At 35.7% G+C, this 22816-nt stretch overlaps 1 protein-coding gene across 2 annotated transcripts in view; it reads left to right on the forward strand.

Annotated features, from left to right (window-relative positions):
• Mcm5 (Minichromosome maintenance 5) overlaps positions 1 to 22519 on the forward strand; it is a 127060-nt gene extending 104541 nt beyond the window's left edge. For both annotated transcript variants that reach the window (XM_067772870.1, XM_067772871.1), the window contains exon 4: positions 22308 to 22519. In XM_067772870.1, coding sequence (XP_067628971.1) covers positions 22308 to 22424 — 117 coding nt within the window. In that variant the 3' untranslated portion in view covers positions 22425 to 22519. The remainder of the gene's footprint in view (positions 1 to 22307) is intronic.
• The last annotated feature ends 297 nt before the right edge of the window (positions 22520 to 22816 follow it).

Below are 22816 nucleotides of genomic sequence, written 5' to 3' on the forward strand. Positions count from 1 at the left end.
CTGGTTCTAACCCGGAAAATCCCAGTGGACTTACTGGCAAGCGAAATGGCCGATCTATATAACACTAATATCGAGCGACCATCTGAAGAAGACAAGAAAAGAGCAAGGACACAAACAATAGCTAAGTGGCAAGAACGGTGGGAGGCCTCGAGTAAAGGGCGTTGGACTTTCACACTAGTTTGGAACGTAGCTCAATGGAATGAGCGGAAGCACGGCGAACTGAACTACCATCTCACTCAGATAGTGAGTGGACATGGCGGTTTCAAAGAGTATTTATGGAAGCGTAGGATAGAGGAAGATCCTCATTGCCCAATGTGTACCACAGAGTTAGAAAACGCAGAACACGTCATGTTCTACTGCCCCCGTTTCCACGAAGAAAGACTCACCTTGCATGGAGTCTTTGGGGAGGAACCTACCACGAGAAATTTAGTTTCACATATGTGCAACAGGAAAGAGTGCTGGACTGCAGTGAGAAAAATGGACACACGGTTGCTGCGACGGCAGCAATTATGGGGCATTAGGCATTTTTCAGCCTCCCCGCAACAAAAAAAAAAAAAAAAAAAGTGCATGGTACAAGTAGTCTTTGGTTGTTTTGATGTTAATGTTTGTCTGACATATTTTGATGTTTAGAATTTTTGTGAGAAAAACCCGTTTTGAATTTTCCAGTTGCTGTTTGATTTTTCCAGATGTTGTTGCTGCCTTTACATTCTTTATGGAATTTGATAAGTAATTTTGGATTAAGCCGTATTGCTTGCATTGCAGTAAAAACTTTAACTGTTCGATCTGTTTTGCTAGTTTGTGTTTTTGTTTGCTATAGTGTTTCAGTGTAATGCATGTATTTTGTCCATATTTGTACTTCATGTGTTTGTAGTATTGCTTCATCTTGTTTTCACTTGTGTTTTTGTTTTTCCTTTTAATTTTAAATTTTAAAAATAAACCGTATGTAGTGTCGGCAGGCCTTCCGAGAGTAAATTCTTGTAATTTTTTCGATCAGTTCAAATTAAGATTTATATGAATTATTTCAGGCTTGGCTGATCCATTTATTTTGGATAATTTCCAAATACATTTACGTATATACATACTTTTTTTTGGATTTTGATTAAAATGGTGGTACTGTTGAACAACCAAATATATATTTTTTCAACGGTGCGTCCGTTTAATAAAACATTTTGGATTTTTTTGAATTAAGCGGTGCATCCGTCTAAACTTAACTACTAATAATTTTTCAGTTTTCAATAATTCTAAAACTTTTGAACCATTTTTGAACATTTGCAGACTTACATTTAAATTTTTTTTCTCTCAAGTTTCAACTCATTTTACAAATTTACATTTTCTTCACATTTTTCATATTTCCAAATTTCTAATTTAAAAACTTCTCAAATCATTTTACAATTTCCCATACTTTCAAGCTACCATTTCAATTTCAAAGCTTCAAATCATCTCACAAATCTTTCATTTAAAGTTTTACATATGTGTATTTCCATTTCTTAAATTTTCATCATACTTCAGCTTTAAAAAAAAAAAAACGTACATTCTCTATAAAATTTTAACCATATAAAACTGCTTGAACTAACTAAACTATTATCTAGGTTTACGTGTAATCTGTAAATTTTGGAATTTTGATATAAACGGTGGTTGTTGGAAAACCGATTCAGATTTTTTTTGATATATGCGGTGGTTCCGTTAAAAATCAATTAAGATTTTTTTGATACATGCGGTGGTTCCGTTAAAAACCAATTAAGATTTTTTCAATACATGCGGTGGTTCCGTTAAAAACCAATTAAGATTTTTTTAATACATGCGGTGGTTCCGTGAAAACCGAACAAAGATTTTTTTTAATACAAGCGGTGGTCCCGTGAAAAACCAATTGAGATTTTTTTGAATAAAGCGCTGCGTCCGTGATTACCACATTTTGAGACTTTTACCAATTCATACTTACATACTTTTGAGCCATTTTAAATTCTATTACTTTTTAAAGATTTTTCATATAAGTATACTGCAGTTTCAATTAATTCTTCTTTGATATAAACGGTTGTTCCGTGAAATGCCAATTAAGATTTTTTTGAATAAAGCGTCCGTGATTACCACATTTTGAGATTTTTACCAATTCATACTTACATACTTTTGAGCCATTTTAAATTCTATTACTTTTTAAAGATTTTTCATATAAGTATACTGCAGTTTCAATTAATTCTTCTTTGATATAAACGGTTGTTCCGTGAAATGCCAATTAAGATTTTTTTGAATAAAGCGTCCGTGATTACCACATTTTGAGATTTTTACCAATTCATACTTACATACTTTTGAGCCATTTTAAATTCAACTACTTTTTACAAATTTTTCATACAAGGATACTGCAGTTTCAAGTAATTCTTCAAATAAATTGTTAAATATTTCTTTAGCGACTATTCGCCTGTAAATCAGTTCCCTTTTACAAACATTTTTTTCTCTTTTTCCTCAACATTTCAGCTTCAAATATAAATTCAGACATTCAAATAAGTAACTTCATTAATTTCATAGTTTGAGCTGAATTCTTTTTGCTATTCTGATAACTACATATGTACCTTAGATGTGGTAAGCGAGTGCAAAAAAATGCAGACTCAGAATACGATTCCGATAATTCAGCCTCAAGCTACGAAAGTTTAGCTTCATCTTCGACCGAAAAAGTCACAAACCAGGAAAATAGATTATCTTTGTCAACAGATTTTCCAGGCTTCGAAGATTCTTCCAGTATTAATTTAGATTCAAATCTCAACGATTCAAATAGTGCAAAATTAACTTCAACTTCTTCTACTTTAAAATCAGAGTTTAGCGACTCAAATAGTACAAACTTAGTTACCCCTTCTTCTAACGTTAACCCAGATCTTAACGATCCAATTAGTACAAACGTTGCCTTATCTTCTTCTAATTCAGCTTCACATCTTAACGATCAAATCATGGCAACACCTGAGGAAAAGAAAAATTTCATTAACATGTGTGCAAATTCTATTAGAGAAAACTACAGCGGTGATCCTCTAGCACTTGAAACCTTTATAGACAAAATCGAATTACTTGAAGAGTTCGCTGATGTAAATTTAACTGGTATTTTTATAGCTTTCTTAAAATCAAAACTGGAGGGTAAAGCCCGTGAAGCAATACCAAGGCAAGTAACTTCAGTTAATGAAATCAAAGTAGCTCTACGTAGTAAGATCAAACCAGACAACTCGAAAGTTGTAGCAGCGAAAATTGCAGCGTTGCACGTTAGTAACAACAATTATACAGATTTTATCAAAAAAGTTGAAGATTTAGCTGACTCACTTGAGCGTTCTCTTATTATTGAAGGGATCTCTCAAGCGGAAGCTCATGAAATGGCAGTCGAACAAACTGTTAACGCGTGTCGTTCAAACGCAAAATCCAATTTAGTCAAAACCATTTTAGCCTCAACGGCAATTACTGATCCGACAGACGTAGTAGCGAAATTAATTGTAGAACAAAATAACGAAGTAACAGAGCGTCAGGTTTTAACTTTTCGATCGCGTGGTAACAACACATTCAGAAATTCACGTGATAGTTATCGAGGGTTTTACCCAAATCGCAGCTATACTGGTTATAGAAATAATAGCTCATTTCAGACAACGGCAACAATAATCAAAGATATAGAAATATAACGGAAATAGATACCAAAATAGCAACAATAGTAATACACGTTCAAATACAAATTCTAATTCAAACAATAGCAACAATAGAGGTAACAATTCTAGATCGTCAAGCGGTAGAGGGAGAAACGCAAACGTTCGCGCTTTAAACGCGAGTGCCCCTCAGGAGCGAACACTGGGGGAGGACCAACTAACCGAGTGTGCGAATTTCCCTCACCAATAGGCATCTATTGTTTAAACTTAAATTATTCAGACTTCATAGAATTACAACTCAACGAGTCACAAAAATTTTGTTCTTTCCTAGTAGACACTCAAGCACACATTTCTGTATCATTCCTCCCAGATGTGAAATCTTCAGACTTTTTGATTTAGGAGATTCACCCGAGCCACTTTTCGTGAACTCGCAGGAAATTGAAAAGGGCGTTTTCACAGCTAGGTGCATTGTTAATTCCAGTAACCCAATAATTAAAGTCATTAACACCACGGATGATGTAAAGTATGTGAAAAGAAAAAGTATTCGGACAGAAAAACTTTCAAATTATAATATTTATACATACAATTAACAAGACAGAAACAGAAGACAAACGTAGGAAAAAACTTATTTCAATTTTAAGAAATCAAATACCTAAGTAAAATAATTGACCTTTGCATAGATTATGCCGACATTTTCGCTCTTGACACGGACAAAATGACTTTAAACAACTTCTACAAGCAAAAATTAAGACTGACACATAACGAGCCGGTATATGTTAAAAATTATCGATTGCCATACTCTCAACGCGAAGAAATAAATCGCCAAGTAAATAAATTGTTAGACAACGGTTTGATTGAACCCAGTTATTCCAATTACAATAGTCCTTTGATTGTAGTCCCCAAGAAGGATACTAATGGTCAAAAAGCTTATCGTATGTGCGTAGATTTTCGCGCAGTAAACAAGAAACTAATTGCTGATAAATTTCCACTAGCTAGAGTTGACGATATTTTAGACAATCTTGGCAGGGCAAAGTATTTTTCCACATTAGATCTTTTTTCGGGATTTCATCAAATCCCTTTGCATCCTGACTCACGTGACATTACTTCTTTCAGCACTGACCGAGGTGCATTTAGATGGAAAGTGCTTCCATTCGGTTTAAATATAGCACCTAATTCATCCTCACGAATGATGACTATAGCTTTTTCGGGTATACCACCCAACGTCGCATTCTTGTACGTCGACGATATTATCGTCATAGGTTGTAGTGAAGCACACCATATTAAAAATCTTTCAAAAGTTTTCAATACTTGTAGGTCTTTCAATCTCAAACTTAACCCAAATAAATGCAACTTTTTACGACCAGAAGTTACATTTTTAGGTCAAAAATATTCAGCCAAAGGTTTGTTGCCTGACGACTCCAAAATAAACGCAATTAAAAAGTATACAAAACCGACTGATAAAGACGCGGTACGACGATTCGTCGCGTTTGCAAACTATTACAGACGGTTTATACCTAATTTTGCGTCTCTGGCAGCGCCTCTAAATCTATTAAGCAGAAAAAGAGTTGCATTTGTATGGGATGTTGAGTGCGAAAGAGCATTTTTATCTTTGAAAGCAGCATTACTTTCACCAAAATTACTTCAATACCCAGATTCTACAAAACAAGTCATCATTACCGTTGATGATTCCACAACTGGATGTGGCGCTATTTTGAGTCAAGAACAGCAAGGTAGTGACTTATCAATTTGTTTCGCTTCTAAAGCATTTAATAAAGCAGAGCAGAAAAAACCAATTATAGAATTGGAGCTCCTAGCTATCTATTTCACAATCAAGTAATTTCGACTATACGTTTATGGCACCCATTTTATTGTAGTCAGATCATAGACCTCTAGTATACATATTCAACATGAAAGACCCCTCTTCAAAACTTTCGAGAATAAGGCTAGAACTAGCTGAATACAATTTCACTATTGTATATATTAAGGGTAAATCAAGCGTTAGTGCTGATGCACTATCGCGTATTGCAATCGATGAGATTAAGGAATCGAACAAACAGATTTTAGAAGTACAGACAAGATCAATGACAAAACGGCAAAACGACAATAACCTTCCTAGGAAAACAAACAAAAACGACGAAAACAACTTACTTTACATGTCTACGACGAATTTTCATTTAATTTTTCAAAAAAGATTCCACGAATAAGATCTGAAATTACGTACGATAAAAATAATAAAACAAGTTTAAGAATTTTTGCGCGTATTAAACATAAAAAACTCGAGTTACTTAGTTTTGAGCTTGTTAACGAAATAATGACTTTCGAGAAATTACTTTCGAGGCTTGAATCAGAAGCCGGCAAACGCAAAATTAAGCAGATTGAATGGCCTAAAAACGACATTTTGTTCGAACATTATACTATTACAAATTTAAAAAATATTGGAAATAAGATTTTAAAATCATTAGAAATTATTTTAACAGATCCAGTGGAGACAGTAACAACAACATCAAGGCAGTAACAGATGAGTATACAAAATTAAAACTAATGAAAATTTACCATAATGATCCCATTTCTGGTGGACAAATTTGGTATGAAAAGACTTTACGCAAAACTACGAACAAAATTTTATTGGAAAGATATGACTCGTGATATATCGAAATATATCAAAAATTGTAAAGATTGTCTTTTAAACAAGGTAAAAACTAAAACAAAAGAAACACTTCGTTTTAACACCAACTCCTTGTAAACCATTCGATATACTAGTAATTGACACAATAGGACCCCTACCTGAGTCCAAATATGGTAACAAGTTCGCACTTACCATGATTTGCGACATGACTAAATACCTGGTAACAGTCGCTGTGCCAGACAAATCGGCAAAAACAATCGCTTCAGCAATTTTCGAAGGATTCATTTTAACATACGGCTCAATAAATGCCATAAAATCAGATTTAGGTACAGAACTTAAAAATGAATTACTCGAAGAATTAACTAAACTTTTAAATATTAAACATAATTTTTCAACTGCATACCATCACGAAACTGTTGGTACAATTGAACGTAATCATAGAGTTTTTAATGAATACTTACGTGCATATTTGAAAGATACTTTTTCTGATTGGGATGTTTATTTAAAATACTTTACTTTCTTGCACAATACTACGAGTAGCACAGTTTTCGACAATCAATTTTCGCCTTTCGAGTTAGTTTTTGGGAAAAATGCAAAGATTGACCCAATCTATAATGTCGAAAACTATGCCAAAGAAGTTAAGTATAGAATGCATAAAACGCACAAAATGGCACAAAACTTGGTAAATAAAAATAAGTTACAAAGCAAAAATCTATATGATAAAACGGTTCGTCTTTTAGTTGTCAAAATCGGAGACAAAGTACTTTTACGGAAAGAACCACATCATAAACATGAAAATATTTATCAAGGTCCGTTTATTATAACTAAAATTAATGAACCTAATGTAACTATTTTCGATGAAGTTAAAAACAAAGAAAAAGTAGTACATAAAAATCACCTAAGTAAAGTAAATTAACATTATATATATATAGTATATTTTGTTTAAACTTTAAATTTGATTGAAAAATAAATCCAAAATTTTTTTTAGTACTAGCATTTAAGCAGCCACGAAGGCTCAAAAACTGTTAAAACAAAAAAAAAAGAAAATAACACAAAATTTTGTATATTCAAAGAGAAAAAAACCCCTATTTCATAAAAGTTGTTCATAACTTAACAAAAAAACCAAAAAACCTATTTCAAAAGCAGCAAAAATTGAAATGTAAAACTTTAACAAATTTAAGTTGAATATATATTAAAATGTAAATATTTACAAGAGAAAAAAGAACAAACAACATACTTTACTAAATTAAAATCAAATTAATACTGCTAGGTTTCATTTAAGCTACTTCCAATAACCTACTAAAACGTAACTAAAATTTGAGTATACTACGTATAAGTTCTTTTTCAATTAGTAATAAAAATGGTCCCGAACCAACGAATTCAAAAGGGGAGGAAGACCCTAATGTAAATATATTCGTTTGTTCGCAACAATTTTTATAAGTTTATGGGCAAGAAGAATGTGACAAAACTGATCACTTTGTCAATTCTTCTTTTCCCCAAAAAGGGTGATGTAAGGGTAAAATTCCCCAAATTATCTTTTATGAACCATCTGGCAACATCGTTGCTCACAATACACATATGTCATCGTGAACAGTGCATATTGCTAGAAAGAATAAAAGAATGTATGTCCATATGTATTCAGCTGCTGTAATGCAGCGTGTAAGAAAGAATAAAATACATATGTGGGGTGAATTATGAAAATGTCAATTGACGAGAGTGCCCTCGCCATTTCCACAATTCACGGCCATCATTATAAATTTGGACGACAACGAGAAAACGCGAACTAAGTATTGGAAATAAAAACTAAGTTATTTAAGTGAACAACATAAAAAAAGACAATACAAATAAAACAAACTAAGACTAGATATATAAAGTTTACAAAGCATTTATTATAATAACCAAACTGAAATACAACATAAATAAATAAACGAAAACCTAAATAAGATTAATTTATTTGGACGTTAAGCCTGCACGTGGGGCTAGTTGCCCAAAAATGAGTGGCTTCCAAAGGAGCTACTTCACATGGCGACCGTGAGGCTGGAGCCTGGAAAGAAAAGGAAAGAAGACATTTTAATTAAAACGCAAATAACAAAGTTTTTAAACGGAATTCTTCTTTAATTCTGAAAAATTCCAATCGAATCATTCATTACAGAAATATAGTAAAAATTGAGCTGTGCTGTACCATTAGACGACACAATGGTGCATTTTGTCACACCTTAAAAATCTAACGCGCATAACAGCACACAAATACCTACTCCACGCACTCAGCAACAACATCAGCAGTATAACGCAAACAGTAGCAGCGACTTCGGCAGCAGAAAAAACTCCGGCAGCAGTAGCATTGGCGACTTCAGCGGCAGCCATCATCATAGCAGCAGTAAAGCAGAAAACACTGGGATTTTTTTTACTAAAACGCCACGTGCGTCCAAATTCTAAACTTAATCACTAATACTTCCTCAGTTTTCAACAATTTTTAAAATTTTCAAACCATTCTATAAATATCAACATTTTCAAGTCTGCAATTTCTATTTTTTTCACTCATTTTTACAATTTCTTCAAATTTTTCATATTTTCAAATTTCTAATTTAAAAATTTATCAATTCATTTCACAAATTCTCATATTTTCAAGCTTCCATCATCATCTCACAAATCTTCCATTTAAAATTTCTCTTACTTCAGGTAGAATTTCTTTAATATGTTCATTTTACAACAAAATGTCACCATATAAAACTGAGTGAACTAGATAAACTATAAAATTAAAATTTTTAATATATGCGGTGGTTCCGTTAAAAACCAATTAAAAGTTTTTTGATATATGCGGTGGTTCCGTTAAAAACCAATTAGCATTTTTTTGATATAAACGGTGGTTACGTGAAAAGCCAATTAAGATTTTTTTGAATAAAGCGGTGCGTCCGCGATTACCACATTTTGAGATTTTTACCAATTCATACTTACATACTTTTGAGCCATTTTAAATTCAACTACTTTTTACAGATTTTTTATACAAGGATACTGCAGTTTCAAATAATTCTTCCAATAAATTGTTAAATATTTCTTTAGCGACTATTCGCCTGTAAATCAGTTCCCCTTTACAAACATTTTTTTCTCTTTTTCCTCAACATTTCAGCTTCAAATATAAATTCAGACATTCAAATAAGTAACTTCATTAATTTCATAGTTTGAAGTGAATTCTTTTTGCTATTCTGATAACTACATATGTACCTTAGAAGTGGTAAGCGAGTGCCAAAAAATTCAGACAAAATCGAATTACTTGAAGAGTTCGCTGATGTAAATTTAACTGGTATTTTTATAGCTTTCTTAAAATCAAAACTGGAGGGTAAAGCCCGTGAAGCAATACCAAGGCAAGTAACTTCAGTTAATGAAATCAAAGTAGCTCTACGTAGTAGGATCAAACCAGATAACTCGAAGTTTTAGCAGGGAAAATTGCAGCGTTGCACGTTAATAACAACAATTAAACAGATTTTGCCAAACAAGTTGAAGATTTAGCTGACTCACTTGAGCGTTCTCTTATTATTGAAGGGATCACTCAAGCGAAAGCTCATGAAATGGCAGTGGAACAAACTGTTAACGTGTGTCGTTCAAACGCAAAATCCAATTTAGTCAAAACCATTTTAGCCTCAACGGCATTTACTGATCCGACAGACGTAGTAGCGAAATTAATTGTAGAACAAAATAACGAATTAACAGAGCGTCAGGTTTTAGCTTTTCGATCGCGTGGTAACAACACATTCAGAAATTCACGTGGTAGTTATCGAGGTTTTTACCCAAATCGCAGCTATACTAAATAAAAAACAAAAAATAAATGTAAGGGGCGATAACCTCCGAAGAGATCTAAGGCCGAGCTTCTCTTCCAATTTGCGTCGTGCTCCAATTGATTTTCCCTACAAATCGGCCGGACGGTACCTACATGTTTTATGCCGACTCCGAACGGCATCTGCAAGGCAGATGAGTTTTCACTGAGAGCTTTTCATGGCAGAAATACACCCGGAGCGCTTGCCAAACACTGCCGAGGGGCGACCCCGCTTAGAAAAATTTTCTTCTAATTGAAAATCATTATTTCTAAAATTTTGATTTTGCTTTGCCCGGGGTGTGAACCCAGGGCATACGGTGTGGTAGGCGGAGCACGCTTCCATCACACCACGGTGGCCGCAGCTATACTGGTTATAGAAATAATAGCTCATTTTCATACAACGGCAACCGTAACGGCAACAATAATCAAAGATATAGAAATTATAACGGAAATAGATACCAAAATAGCAACAAAACGTTCGCGCTTTAAACGCGAGTGCCCCTCAGGAGCGAACACTGGGGGAGGACGAACTAACCGAGTGAGCGAATTTCCCTCACCAATAGGCATCTATTGTTTAAACTTAAATTATTCAGACTTCATAGAATTACAACTCAACGAGTCACAAAAATTTTGTTCTTCCCTAGTAGACACTCAAGCACACATTTCTTTAATAAAGATATCATGTTTAGACAATAATATTTCCTTAAATACAAACGACATTATCAACATTACCGGTTTTACTTCCAATTCAGCTTCCACTTTAGGTAAAATTACCGCAAATTTAAATTTTTCAAACAACAATTTTAAACATACTTTACATGTAGTAAATGAAGACTTTAATATTCCATCCGACGGCATACTGGGAAAAGATTTTCTGAAAATAAACAAATGCATTAATAATTATGAAAGAAATAGTATTTCCTTTTGGGTAGGTAATGAAAAAGTCGCGATACCAATCCTGAATAGAACAGAAAGCGACAGTTGTATCATTCCTCCCAGATGTGAAATCTTCAGACTTTTTGATTTAGGAGATTCACCCGAGCCACTTTTCGTGAACTCGCAGGAAATTGAAAAGGGCGTTTTCACAGCTAGATGCATTGTTAATTCCAGTAACCCAATAATTAAAGTCATTAACACCACGGATGATGTAAAGTATGTGAAAAGAAAAAGTATTCGGACAGAAAAACTTTTAAATTATAATATTTATACAATTAACAAGACAGAAACAGAAGACAAACGTACGAAAAAACTTATTTCAATTTTAAGAAATCAAATACCTAAACGTGCTCATAGTAAAATAATTGACCTTTGCATAGATTATGCCGACATTTTCGCTCTTGACACGGACAAAATGACTTTAAACAACTTCTACAAGCAAAAATTAAGACTGACACACAACGAGCCGGTATATGTTAAAAATTATCGATTGCCATACTCTCAACGCGAAGAAATAAATCGCCAAGTAAATAAATTGTTAGACAACGATTTGATTGAATCCAGTTATTCCAATTACAATAGTCCTTTGATTGTAGTCCCCAAGAAGGATACTAATGGTCAAAAAGCTTATCGTATGTGCGTAAATTTTCGCTAAGTAAACAAGCAACTAATTGCTGATAAATTTCCACTAGCTAGAGTTTACGATATTTTAGACAATCTTGGCAGGGCAAAGTATTTTTCCACATTAGATCTTTTTTCGGGATTTCATCAAATCACCTTGCATCCTGACTCACGTGACATTACTTCTTTCAGCACTGACCGAGGTGCATTTAGATGGAAAGTGCTTCCATTCGGTTTAAATATAGCACCTAATTCATCCTTACGAATGATGACTATAGCTTTTTCGGGTATACCACCCAACGTGGCATTCTTGTACGTCGACGATATTATCGTCATAGGTTGTAGTGAAGCACACCATATTAAAAATCTTTCAAAAGTTTTCAATACTTGCAGGTCTTTCAATCTCAAACTTAACCCAAATAAATGCAACTTTTTACGACCAGAAGTTACATTTTTAGGTCACAAATGTTCAGCCAAAGGTTTGCTGCCGGACGACTCCAAAATAAACGCAATTAAAAAGTATACAAAACCGACTGATAAAGACGCGGTACGACGATTCGTCGTGTTTGCAAACTATTACAGACGGTTTATACCTAATTTTGCGTCTCTGGCAGCGCCTCTAAATCGATTAAGCAGAAAAAGAGTTGAATTTGTAAGGGATGTTGAGTGCGAAAGAGCATTTTTATCTTTGAAAGCAGCATTACTTTGTTTCGCTTCTAAAGCATTTAATAGAGCAGAGCAGAAAAAACCAATTAAAGAATTGGCTATCTATTTCGCAATAAAGCAATTTAGACCATACGTTTATGGCACCTATTTTATTGTAAAGTCAGATCATAGACCTCTAGTATACCTATTCAACATTAAAGACCCCTCTTCAAAACTTTCGAGAATAAGGCTAGAACTAGCTGAATACAATTTCACTATTGTATATATTAAGGGTAAATCAAGCGTTGGTGCTGATGCACTATCGTGTATTGCAATCGATGAGATTAAGGAATCGAACAAACAAATTTTAGCAGTACAGACAAGATCAATGACAAAACGGCAAAACGACAATAACCTTCCTAGGAAAACAGATGAAAACCACGAAAAACAACTTACTTTACATGTCTACGACAAATTTTCATTTAATTTTTCAAAAAAGATTCCACGAATAATATCTGAAATTACGTACGATAAAAATAATAAAACAACAAGTTTAAGAATTTTTGCGCATATTATCATAAAAAACTCGAGTTACTTAGTTTTGAGTTTGTTAACGAAATAATGGCTTTAGAGAAATTACTTTCGAGGCTTGAATCAGAAGCCGGCAAACGCAAAATTAAGCAGATTAATGGCCTAAAAACGACATTTTGTTCGAACATTATACTATTACAAATTTCAAAAATATTGGAAATAAGATTATAAAATCATTAGAAATTATTTTAACAGATCTAGTGGAGACAGTAACAACAACAACAAGACAGTAACAGATGAGGATACAAAATTAAAACTAATGAAAATTTACCATAATGATCCCATTTCTGGTGGACAAATTTGGTATGAAAAGACTTTACGCAAAACTACGAACAAAATTTTATTGGAAAGATATGACTCGTGATATATCGAAATATATCAAAAATTGTAAAGATTGTCATGTATTTTTGTTGGGCCAAGGAAAAATTATATTTTTATTGCTATTTTTGGAGCTTTTCGGCCGGTTGATTTAAATAAAACAAGGATTTATTAGATCCTACGCGTTTCGACGCTTATTCGCGTCTTCATCAGGAATTTATTACTAAATATGAAAACAATAAATTACAACCAATATTCATTGACTTGAGACATGTAATACTTACGACATTTAACATTTAAAATTCGAGTGATAATATTTTTATCACAACATAAAAGTATGTACATAGCAAACATAAATACACAGATACATTTTCAAACACTGAGCAACTTGCACGTCCTCTACCGTCAACATCACGCATTGTATGTGATCGAAGCCGAATACGCGCAGTTTATATTATCGACGTCCTCTTTAAAGTTGATAGCTTTATGTATTTGTTGTTGTAGGCGAGGGCCGAACCTGTTTTATTACAGCCAAAAAACGGTATACGAACACAGTAATAACAACACAACGGTAATTGCTGATCTGTCCCGTCTTCTCATTAATTATCAAAATGTTCGTGGTTTACGATCAAAACTTGTTCCATTCTTCCTTAATTCTTTCAACTTTTCTGCACAAGTTGTAGCTTTTACGGAGACCTGGCTAAAGCATGATAATTACAATTCTGAGGTTTTTTCAAATAAATATGCTGTTTATCGGCGTGATCGCATCTCTAGAGCGGGAGGTGTCCTTATTGCTGTTGAATCTAACCTATCGTCCGAGTTGATTTCGCTGGACAATATCTCTCATATCGAATTCATAGCAGTTAGGCTTTCATTCGGTAGCTATAGCGTAATTGTTTGCTGTTCGTATATACCACCTCGTTCGGATATGGATGTTTATGCTAGTCATAGCTCGGCCATCTGTGATTTGCATTCGCAGTTAGGAGATAACGATCGACTTGTTGTTGTTGGTGACTTTAACTTACCAACAGTTAGTTGGTTAATATAAGTGATTCAAACTTTTTAACTCCCACTGCTCAACATGAGTTTCTCAATTGCTTGTTAGACTCATCTCTTTTACAGATTAACAATGTTCCAAATAGTGGAAATGAAATGCTGGATTTAATATTTGTGGATGGCTCGGTGGGTACTGCCCTTACGCAAATACCACCTTTATCCCTTCCAGAAGACCCTCTTCACCCTACGCTAGAGATATCACTTGATATCAGCCTACCCCGTAGGATTCAAGTACAGTCTCGTCCCCGATCTAGATGCTTCTACAAAACGAATTTCATTATGCTCAATGATCTGTTGGCTTCCTATGATTGGTCGGATCTCTATATATTTTACAGTACGCTTGATAGCTTCTTTGATACCTGCATTCCTACTCGCTATACCCTATGTTCGAATAAGCCCCCTTGGTTTTCAAGGCAACTTATCAGAGTTAATAACATTAAATCTAGGCTTTATAAGAGGTTCAAGAAATCTGGAGCATCTGCAGACCTCTCTAAATATCTAATAGCTCGTTCTAAATTTCATCGTCTTAATCAGCTTTGTTATAAAAATTACTTGAGTTGTTGTAAAGCCCAATTTTTTAGAAATCCAAAAAAGTTTTACAGTTTCGTAAATTCAAAGCGGAAAACTTCTGGGTATCCTTCCTCATTAACCTTTGGAGGTAAAAAAGCTTGCACTGATGACGACGTTGCTGAACTATTTTCTGAGTTCTTTAAGTCCACGTATTCATCCAGTGGTTTTCATTCTGGTCAATATCCCTATCGCTTAGATAGCTCGAATTACATTGGGAATCCTGCTATTGATGGTAATATTGTTCTTCAGAGTCTTCAATCTTTGAAGCCCACCTTTTCTCCGGGACCGGACGGTGTTCCTAGTTGCGTGCTTAGGTACTGCGCCGAAAACATGTATAAGCCTATTTTAAAATTATTTGAGCTATCTCTGGGATCTGCGTCATTCCCGGCACTTTGGAAACAGTCTTTTATTATACCCCTGCATAAAAAAGGTAGTAGGTCAAAAGTTGAAAACTACAGGGGTATTGCTAAACTTTCAGTCATTCCTAAAGTCTTTGAACAGATTGTCACCAATCAACTGCAATATCAGTGTTCTAGTCTTTTATCTCAATGCCAACACGGTTTTATTCGTCAAAGGTCAACCACTACAAATTTGCTTGTATTCACCTCTATAGTTATGGAAGGATTTTTAGCGAACAAGCAAACGGATGTCATCTACACGGACTTCAGTAAAGCATTTGATACCGTCAACCACGAGTTGCTTATTCATAAGCTTGATTTACTGGGCTTTCCGTTTCACCTATTAATGTGGCTGAAAAGCTATCTTTCTAACCGGACCCAAAAAGTCCTGTTCAAGTGCAATCTGTCGGAATCGTTCGGAGTTTCCTCCGGCGTACCCCAGGGAAGTCATCTAGGCCCTTTGCTCTTTGCCCTTTTCATTAATGACTTGCCACAGACAATATTATATTCCCATACTATAATGTATGCGGATGATGTAAAACTTTGCTACACTTACTGTCCTACCGATTTGAGTTCCTTGGATCTTCTTCAGGCCGACTTGGACTCGTTCCAATGTTGGTGCACAACAAATTTATTAGCTTTAAATTGCTCTAAATGTAAGCATATGACATTTCACCGAGTGAAGCCAGCATTGAAATCTTATGTAATAGATGGTACGCCTTTGGAGCGTATATCTATTGCAAATGATCTTGGTGTCCTTTTTGATCCGAAATTGAATTTTAACATGCATATTTCATCTATAGCCAACAAAGCGTTGGGTTTACTTGGATTTGTTAAAAGATGGGCTAAAGAGTTCGATGATCCGTACCTCACTAAGGTTCTTTACACATCGCTGGTTCGTCCAATACTCGAGTATTGCTCATGCGTTTGGTCCCCTGTTTCTCAAAAGCATATAAAGCGTCTTGAGTCAGTTCAAAAGCAATTTTTGATATTTGCATTGCGCGGCCTTAATTGGAACTCAAGTCTCCACCTTCCTCCATACAGAAGTAGACTTCTTCTTATTAACTTACCCACTCTGGAAAATCGGAGAATATTACTGGGGGTATTGTTCATCCATAAGCTCATTATTGGAGAAATTGATTCCGCGGACCTCCTCAGCCGCTTGTTTTTTGCGGTTCCCCCTAGAGTATCCAGACACTACGTTCCTTTCTATTTACCCCTTTGTCGACGAAACTTTGCTAAAAATAATCCTCTTCTTATCTGGTGCGCGCACTACAATGACTTGTATAGCTGCATCAGTCTTGAATGTACTTTTGCCACTATACGTAATGCAATACTTGCCTATCTAATTTAAGAGATGCAAGCTAATTTAATTTGCCGGCATTTTATTCCTTCGATAAAAAACAGGAACTATCTTGCTTAAGGATGGAGGAACATTTATCAACATGTATCATTAAGAAGGAACAAGACAGTACTGTGTTGATTGGAATCTGGTGCATTCCAACAACGTAAAAAACATGCTTTTTCATGAGTCACTAACCGGAATCGTATGCATTCCGGCAGTATAATCTTATGGGTCAGGCATCGAGCTGATTGGAATCCGGTGCATTCCAACAACACAGGTCATGTTACTTTTTTATGCCTTGTGATGGCGTATCCTCATTACACTACTCTTAGCACTGCCGTATTCCCATGACATGCTGATTGGAATCTTGTTGCATTCCAACAGGGAGATTGGAATCCACTGCATTCCGAAATCATGCTGAGCGGAATCTGATGCATTCCGCCAGTATAAGATTTCGGCATAAGATCTTATTTCTGCTCATATTTCTTATTATTATTATATTCTGAAATTAAATAGTAATGTTCATTAATCTTTCTTTGTTTGTAATATAACATTGTTGAAAGCTCGATATATCTTAAATTTTATCTTTTGAGTTGTATATTTATATATCTTTTATATTATGCAGTCGACCATAGTTTGTCGTCGACTTTAAATAATAAATAAATAAATAAATAAAATAAATATTCGCAGGCCTTCTAAAGTATCCTTCTTCTCGTTTTATTCTCCACATCTAATACTTTAGTATTGTCAAAGTCTGCTGTGTGTTTGTTTTCTGTTAAGTGCTGCGCGAGAGCCGTCGAGCTTTTGTTCTTCTTCGCATCATGTTTATGTTCGTATATTCGCGTGCCTAATGATCTTTTTGTTGTGCCGATGTAAACTTTGTTGCACTTTTCCCCTTCTTTGCCATTGCACTGGATTTCATACACTACGTTGTGTAGTTCTTCCTTTGGTATTTTGTCTTTTGTTCTTGTATATATGCCGTGTATTGTGTGATGTGGTTTGTGTGCATAGCTAACGTTGCTGTTTTTTTTATAATTTTAGTTAATGTGTTGTCCGCAAGTTTTGGAATATAGGTAACGCCAATATATGTTTTCTTGTTGTTTTCGTTTATTTGTGCATGGCCATTTTTTCGGTTGGTTTTACTTCTTGCTGTCGTTGTTAGTGTATCTATTATGTTATTTGGATACCCATTTTTTGGTAATATATTTTTGATTTTTCGCTTGCTATCTTCTATGAACTCCTGATCACTCAGGGAGTAAACTTTGTTTATAAAGTTGATGACCGTGTTCTTCTTCTGAGTCCATGGGTGATTGGATTGGTAATGTATCATCCTGGATGATGCCGCGGCTTTCTTGTACCAATTAGTTTTTACCTTATTGTCCATATTGTGAATCTCTACGTCGAGGAATGCTAATTTGTTCGCTTTTTCCTTTTCAAGGGTAAATTTTATTTTTGTATGCTGTCCATTGGTTATGTATTTGATATTAATATCTCAGCTCGGATATGCTGTCGTCAATAATCTTATCTAAGGCAATGTCACTATAGTTGGCGATAAAGGATTGCCCATGGGCATACCATAAGTTTGTTGGTAATAAGTTCGATCGTATACAAAGTAATTGTTCTCTCTCAAACAGAACTCTAGAATTTTTAGGAACTGGCTTTTTGACATTTTTGTATGCATTTGTAGAGTTTGCCACTCTTTCATTATTGTGGCTATCGCCAAGTGTATCGGAATATTGGTGAACAAGGATACAACGTCTAGAGATATTAGGATTTCATCGTCGTCAATGGTTATATTTTTAATACTTTCTTTAAGTTGCATTGAACTTTTTATATTAACTTCTTCAGAGATAACGTTTTAAGAATACTTCCTACGTATTTTGATAGTTTCGAGCAAGTGCATTTATCGAATACGAAATAGGCCGCAGCGGAATGTTCTCTTTGTGGACCTTCGGTAATCCATAAAGTCTCGGGGCTGTAGCCGCTGGGCATACTAAGGATAGCTTTTGCTTTATATTTATGGTTTGGGTTTGGTACAGGTCACTCACGATTTTGTTGATCTTCCTCAAAAAAGCTTGGGTAGGATCCGTTCTAATTGTTTTGTATGTGTGTTTATCGTCCAAGAGGTATGTCATTTTTCTTTTGTAGTCGGATTTGTACATCATTACTGTCGTATTCCCTTTATCCGCATTTGTGATTACAATGGAATCCTTGTGCTTCTTTATAAATCTTCTAGTTTCTTCGTATATTTGTAAGATGAACTTTTCTTTGGGACTGTTCTTTAGTTTATTTTTGTACGTATGAACCCTGGTGGCAAATTTGCACCTGGCCATATCTTTATCTTTATCTTCTGTTATTGTCTGTATACCTTGTTCGATATCTGCTATTAATTGTATAGGGGAAAAGGTTTTCCCAGAAATTGGAAGAGCAAATTTGTTCCCGAGAGGGAGTAGCCACCGGCACCCGAGGGGAATTTCTATTTCAGTTTTATTCATAAACCAATCCTCATTAAAATTTAAGTTAAATTTCTCAAAATTGCTCAATATTGAATTATGCAATTTTTTGTCGAGATTTGCCTCTATTTTCTTATGGGTATCATCCAGAAATAGCAAGCGGATTCTGGATTGTCTTAAGTTACAAACAAACAAACAAAAACCAAAAAAAATATTTCAAAAGCAGCAAAAATTAAAAATGTAAAACTTTAACAAATTTAATTTGAATATAGCTTTCATTTAAGCTACTTCCAATAAACTACTAAAATGTAACTAAAATTTGAGTATACCACGTATAAGTTCTTTTTCAATTAGTAATAAAAATGTTTCCGAACCAACGAATTCAAAAGGGGAGGAAGGCCCTAATGTAAATATATTCGTTTGTTCGCAACAATTTTTATAAGTTTATGGACAAGAAGAATGTGACAAAACTGATCACTTTGTCAATTCTTCTTTTCCCCAAAAAGGGTGATGTAAGGGTAAAATTCCGGGTGGCGGCCACCGTGGTGTGATGGTAGCGTGCTCCGCCTATCACACCGTATGCCCTGGGTTCAACTCCCGGGCAAAGCAACATCAAAATTTTAGAAATAAAGTTTTTCAATTAGAAGAAAATTTGTCTAAGCGGGGTCGCCCCTCGGCAGTGTTTGGCAAGCGCTCCGGGTGTATTTCTGCCATGAAAAGCTCTCAGTGAAAACTCATCTGCCTTGCAGATGCCGTTCGGAGTCGGCATAAAACATGTAGGTCCCCTCCGGCCAATTTGTAGGGAAAATCAAGAGGAGCACGACGCAAATTGGAAGAGAAGCTCGGCCTTAGATCTCTTCGGAGGTTATCGCGCCTTACATTTATTTTTTTTTAAGGGTAAAATTCCCCAAATTATCTTTTATAAACCATCTGACAACATCGTTGCTCACAATACACATATGTCATTGTGAACAGTGCATATTGCTAGAAAGAATAAAAGAATGTATGTTGAATTATGAAAATGTCGATTGACGAGAGTGCCCTCGCCATTTCCATAATTCCCGGCCATCATTATAAATTTGGACGACAACGAGAAAACGCGAACTATGTATTGGAAATAAAAACTAAGTTATTTAAGTGAACAACATAAAAAAAGACAATACAAATAAAACATATATAAAGTTTACAAAGTATTTATTATAATAACCAAACTGAAATACAACATAAATAAATAAACGAAAACCTAAATAAGAATAATTTATTTGGACATTAAGCCTGCACGTGGGGCTAGTTGCCCAAAAATGAGTGGCTTCCAAAGGAGCCACTTCACAACGGGTGACTACGCCTGTGTTGTGGAAGGCCAGGACGCGACTGCTGTTGTGGCCCTGGGACTGGACGTCCTTGGGTAAGCATTGGGGTACCCGGTTTATTTGGGTATGCGGCCTGGCAACATGGCGCAATGAAACCCGTCGGGGGGTTACCGTCGCGGAGACCAGAACATCTAGGAAGGTGGCACCGTCCATGGCAGGAGCTGCATTGGGCGGATGTCGCAAACACATTAATTCTGTGCTGGCAAACGGTGCAAAGGGAGGTAGGGACTAAGAGTGTTTCCCTGACCTAAACAATTGCTGCCGGAAAAGAGGGGGGGGGGGGGGGGGAGAAGACGGGGGCAGGGGCTGATGCTCGGCATTGCTCCCGACTCTACTACGGAGATTGTAGGTATGAGGGGGAGCAGCCGTGTGAGTTGGTGGCGCCGTGGGGCGCGAGCAGCAGCGGGTACTTGTTGTGGCTTGCTGAGCAGCAGGGCTGCTGGAAGGAAGTGAGGGAGGGGGGGGGGGGCGCAGACTACGGGACGTCCTTGGGCGTGAACAGCAAGAAGCCACAAAAGATTTATAGAAGTTACGTGGACGTCTGGTTTTGGGATCTAGCCCAGAACAACCTTTTCCGGCAGATGCATCAAAACCATTTCTCAAGACCGGGGTCAGGAGACGGACCCGGATCGGGTTCGATACCTTCCCGGAACAAGAGAATATGGAGCAGTCCCGCTGCAAGGAGCTGCTGGGAGGATGGCAATTTGTGGGAGGGTCGCAACAAATTAAATGGGGTTACACTGGAATGGCAGTCCTTGGTCGGGAAAAATCCCGAGTCGCTCCGGTACATAGAACCGACGGCCTTGGAAAGCGTTCCCTACTTGTATGAATGTGTGGCTCCTTGCTTTGATGTTCACATGTACATATGTGTGGTGGCTTGATTTGCTGTTGTGCATTTATTTACTAGCAGCACAGTGACGCATCGAAAATGCTAACATTCCCCACACTGCCCTCCCCACCTAAGTCTGATCATCCCGACCTAAACGTTGCCAGCCTTTCCAAATGAACAACTTTCATTTTGTTTCGTGATTTGTATGCGGTGAAAAACATGGTCCTTGATCCACTTGCCAAAAAAAAAGTTCTTCAAATATTAAACTCTGCAAAAAGCTACCTATGTACCAAATTTCAACCAAATCGGTAAACAAATAAGCCTTCGCCATTTAAACTAAAATTCTTACCCTGACTGACTGCGTAGTGAAACACAAAACTACTTCGTAGTGTGCCTGAATTGTGCCGGCATTCGTACATGCCTACTAAGTTGCCTGTTTTGTGTATTTCAATGCACATTAAGAGTTGTGTGTAATATTGTGCCGCATAAATACATGTATTATTTTGTGTTTCGTAGTGTGCATCGTGAAGTCCAATACTAAACAATTGAATTGAACTAATACACACTCGTCTTAAAATGCTTATGTGCGCACACACATATGAACCTATTGGCTTAGCGTAATAAAATTTGCTTAGTACAACATAACAGAAGTTTTGGTCAGGGGGTGGCTGTGCGTGCTTTTTAGTTGGCTCGTGTCAAAATATATGTATGCATAAATGAATGAATTTTAAGACATGCTGTAACATCTTCCCTTATTTTGACAAGTTCGGCATGCATATTTTGTCTATCATACATAACTGCCCATAAATTATACTACGATCATAGCAGAATTTAATATACGTTTAGCAACATTAAACAACGCAACCAGAAATGTTTAGACAAAAAGATTAACGTAACTTTGTACTCTCCAAAAGAATATAGAAACAATTTTGCAGAAAACTAATTTTTTTAAGGAAATTTGTATGAAAAATGAAGCAATCAATGTTTATTAATTTTGTACCACACATTAATACTGGCAAATAGAGCTGCCGAAAACGTGAGGTTATGTTGTTAACATCACCGTTATTATTGCATTTTGTATAACTTGAACCTGCCAAATATAATAATAAATTGTATTTTCTTTCTTGCAGGACTTTCTAAGGCAGAAATATGAAGAACGTGCTATATTAAAAGTAATCCACACGATGATCCGCCGAGGAGAATTGCAGCATCGCATGCAACGTAAAATGTTATATCGTCTGTGTTGAATATTTAGAAATATTTGAAAATCCTTTTCATAAAAGTTTGCTCAGTTTATTAATATTAATTACAATACAGCTAATTTTTTTATATAAAAAACGCATACATACGAGTTGCGCAGAATGGTGATTAAATGGAAGGGTTAGTGTAGGACAAAACGAAGAAAAAAGTGATATACATATATGAATCAGTGGAGAAAAGACAGTAGGGGTGGGACTACTCGAATAAAAATTACACAGGCCTGCAAGGTTTTTTTTTGTTTCGGATCAGGAAGTCATTTCTGACGCATTTCTGCGTGCTGAGTCCGAAACCGTCTCCAGCACGTCAGGTTTTTGAGATATCCTAACCTAAAAGTGCGAAAAACGCTGTTTTTAGCATTAAATACAAATAGGCCCCGACG

This window comes from Eurosta solidaginis, chromosome 3, assembly GCF_040869045.1.
Source record: "Eurosta solidaginis isolate ZX-2024a chromosome 3, ASM4086904v1, whole genome shotgun sequence".
In the NCBI taxonomy this organism is placed as follows: Eukaryota; Metazoa; Arthropoda; class Insecta; order Diptera; family Tephritidae; genus Eurosta; species Eurosta solidaginis.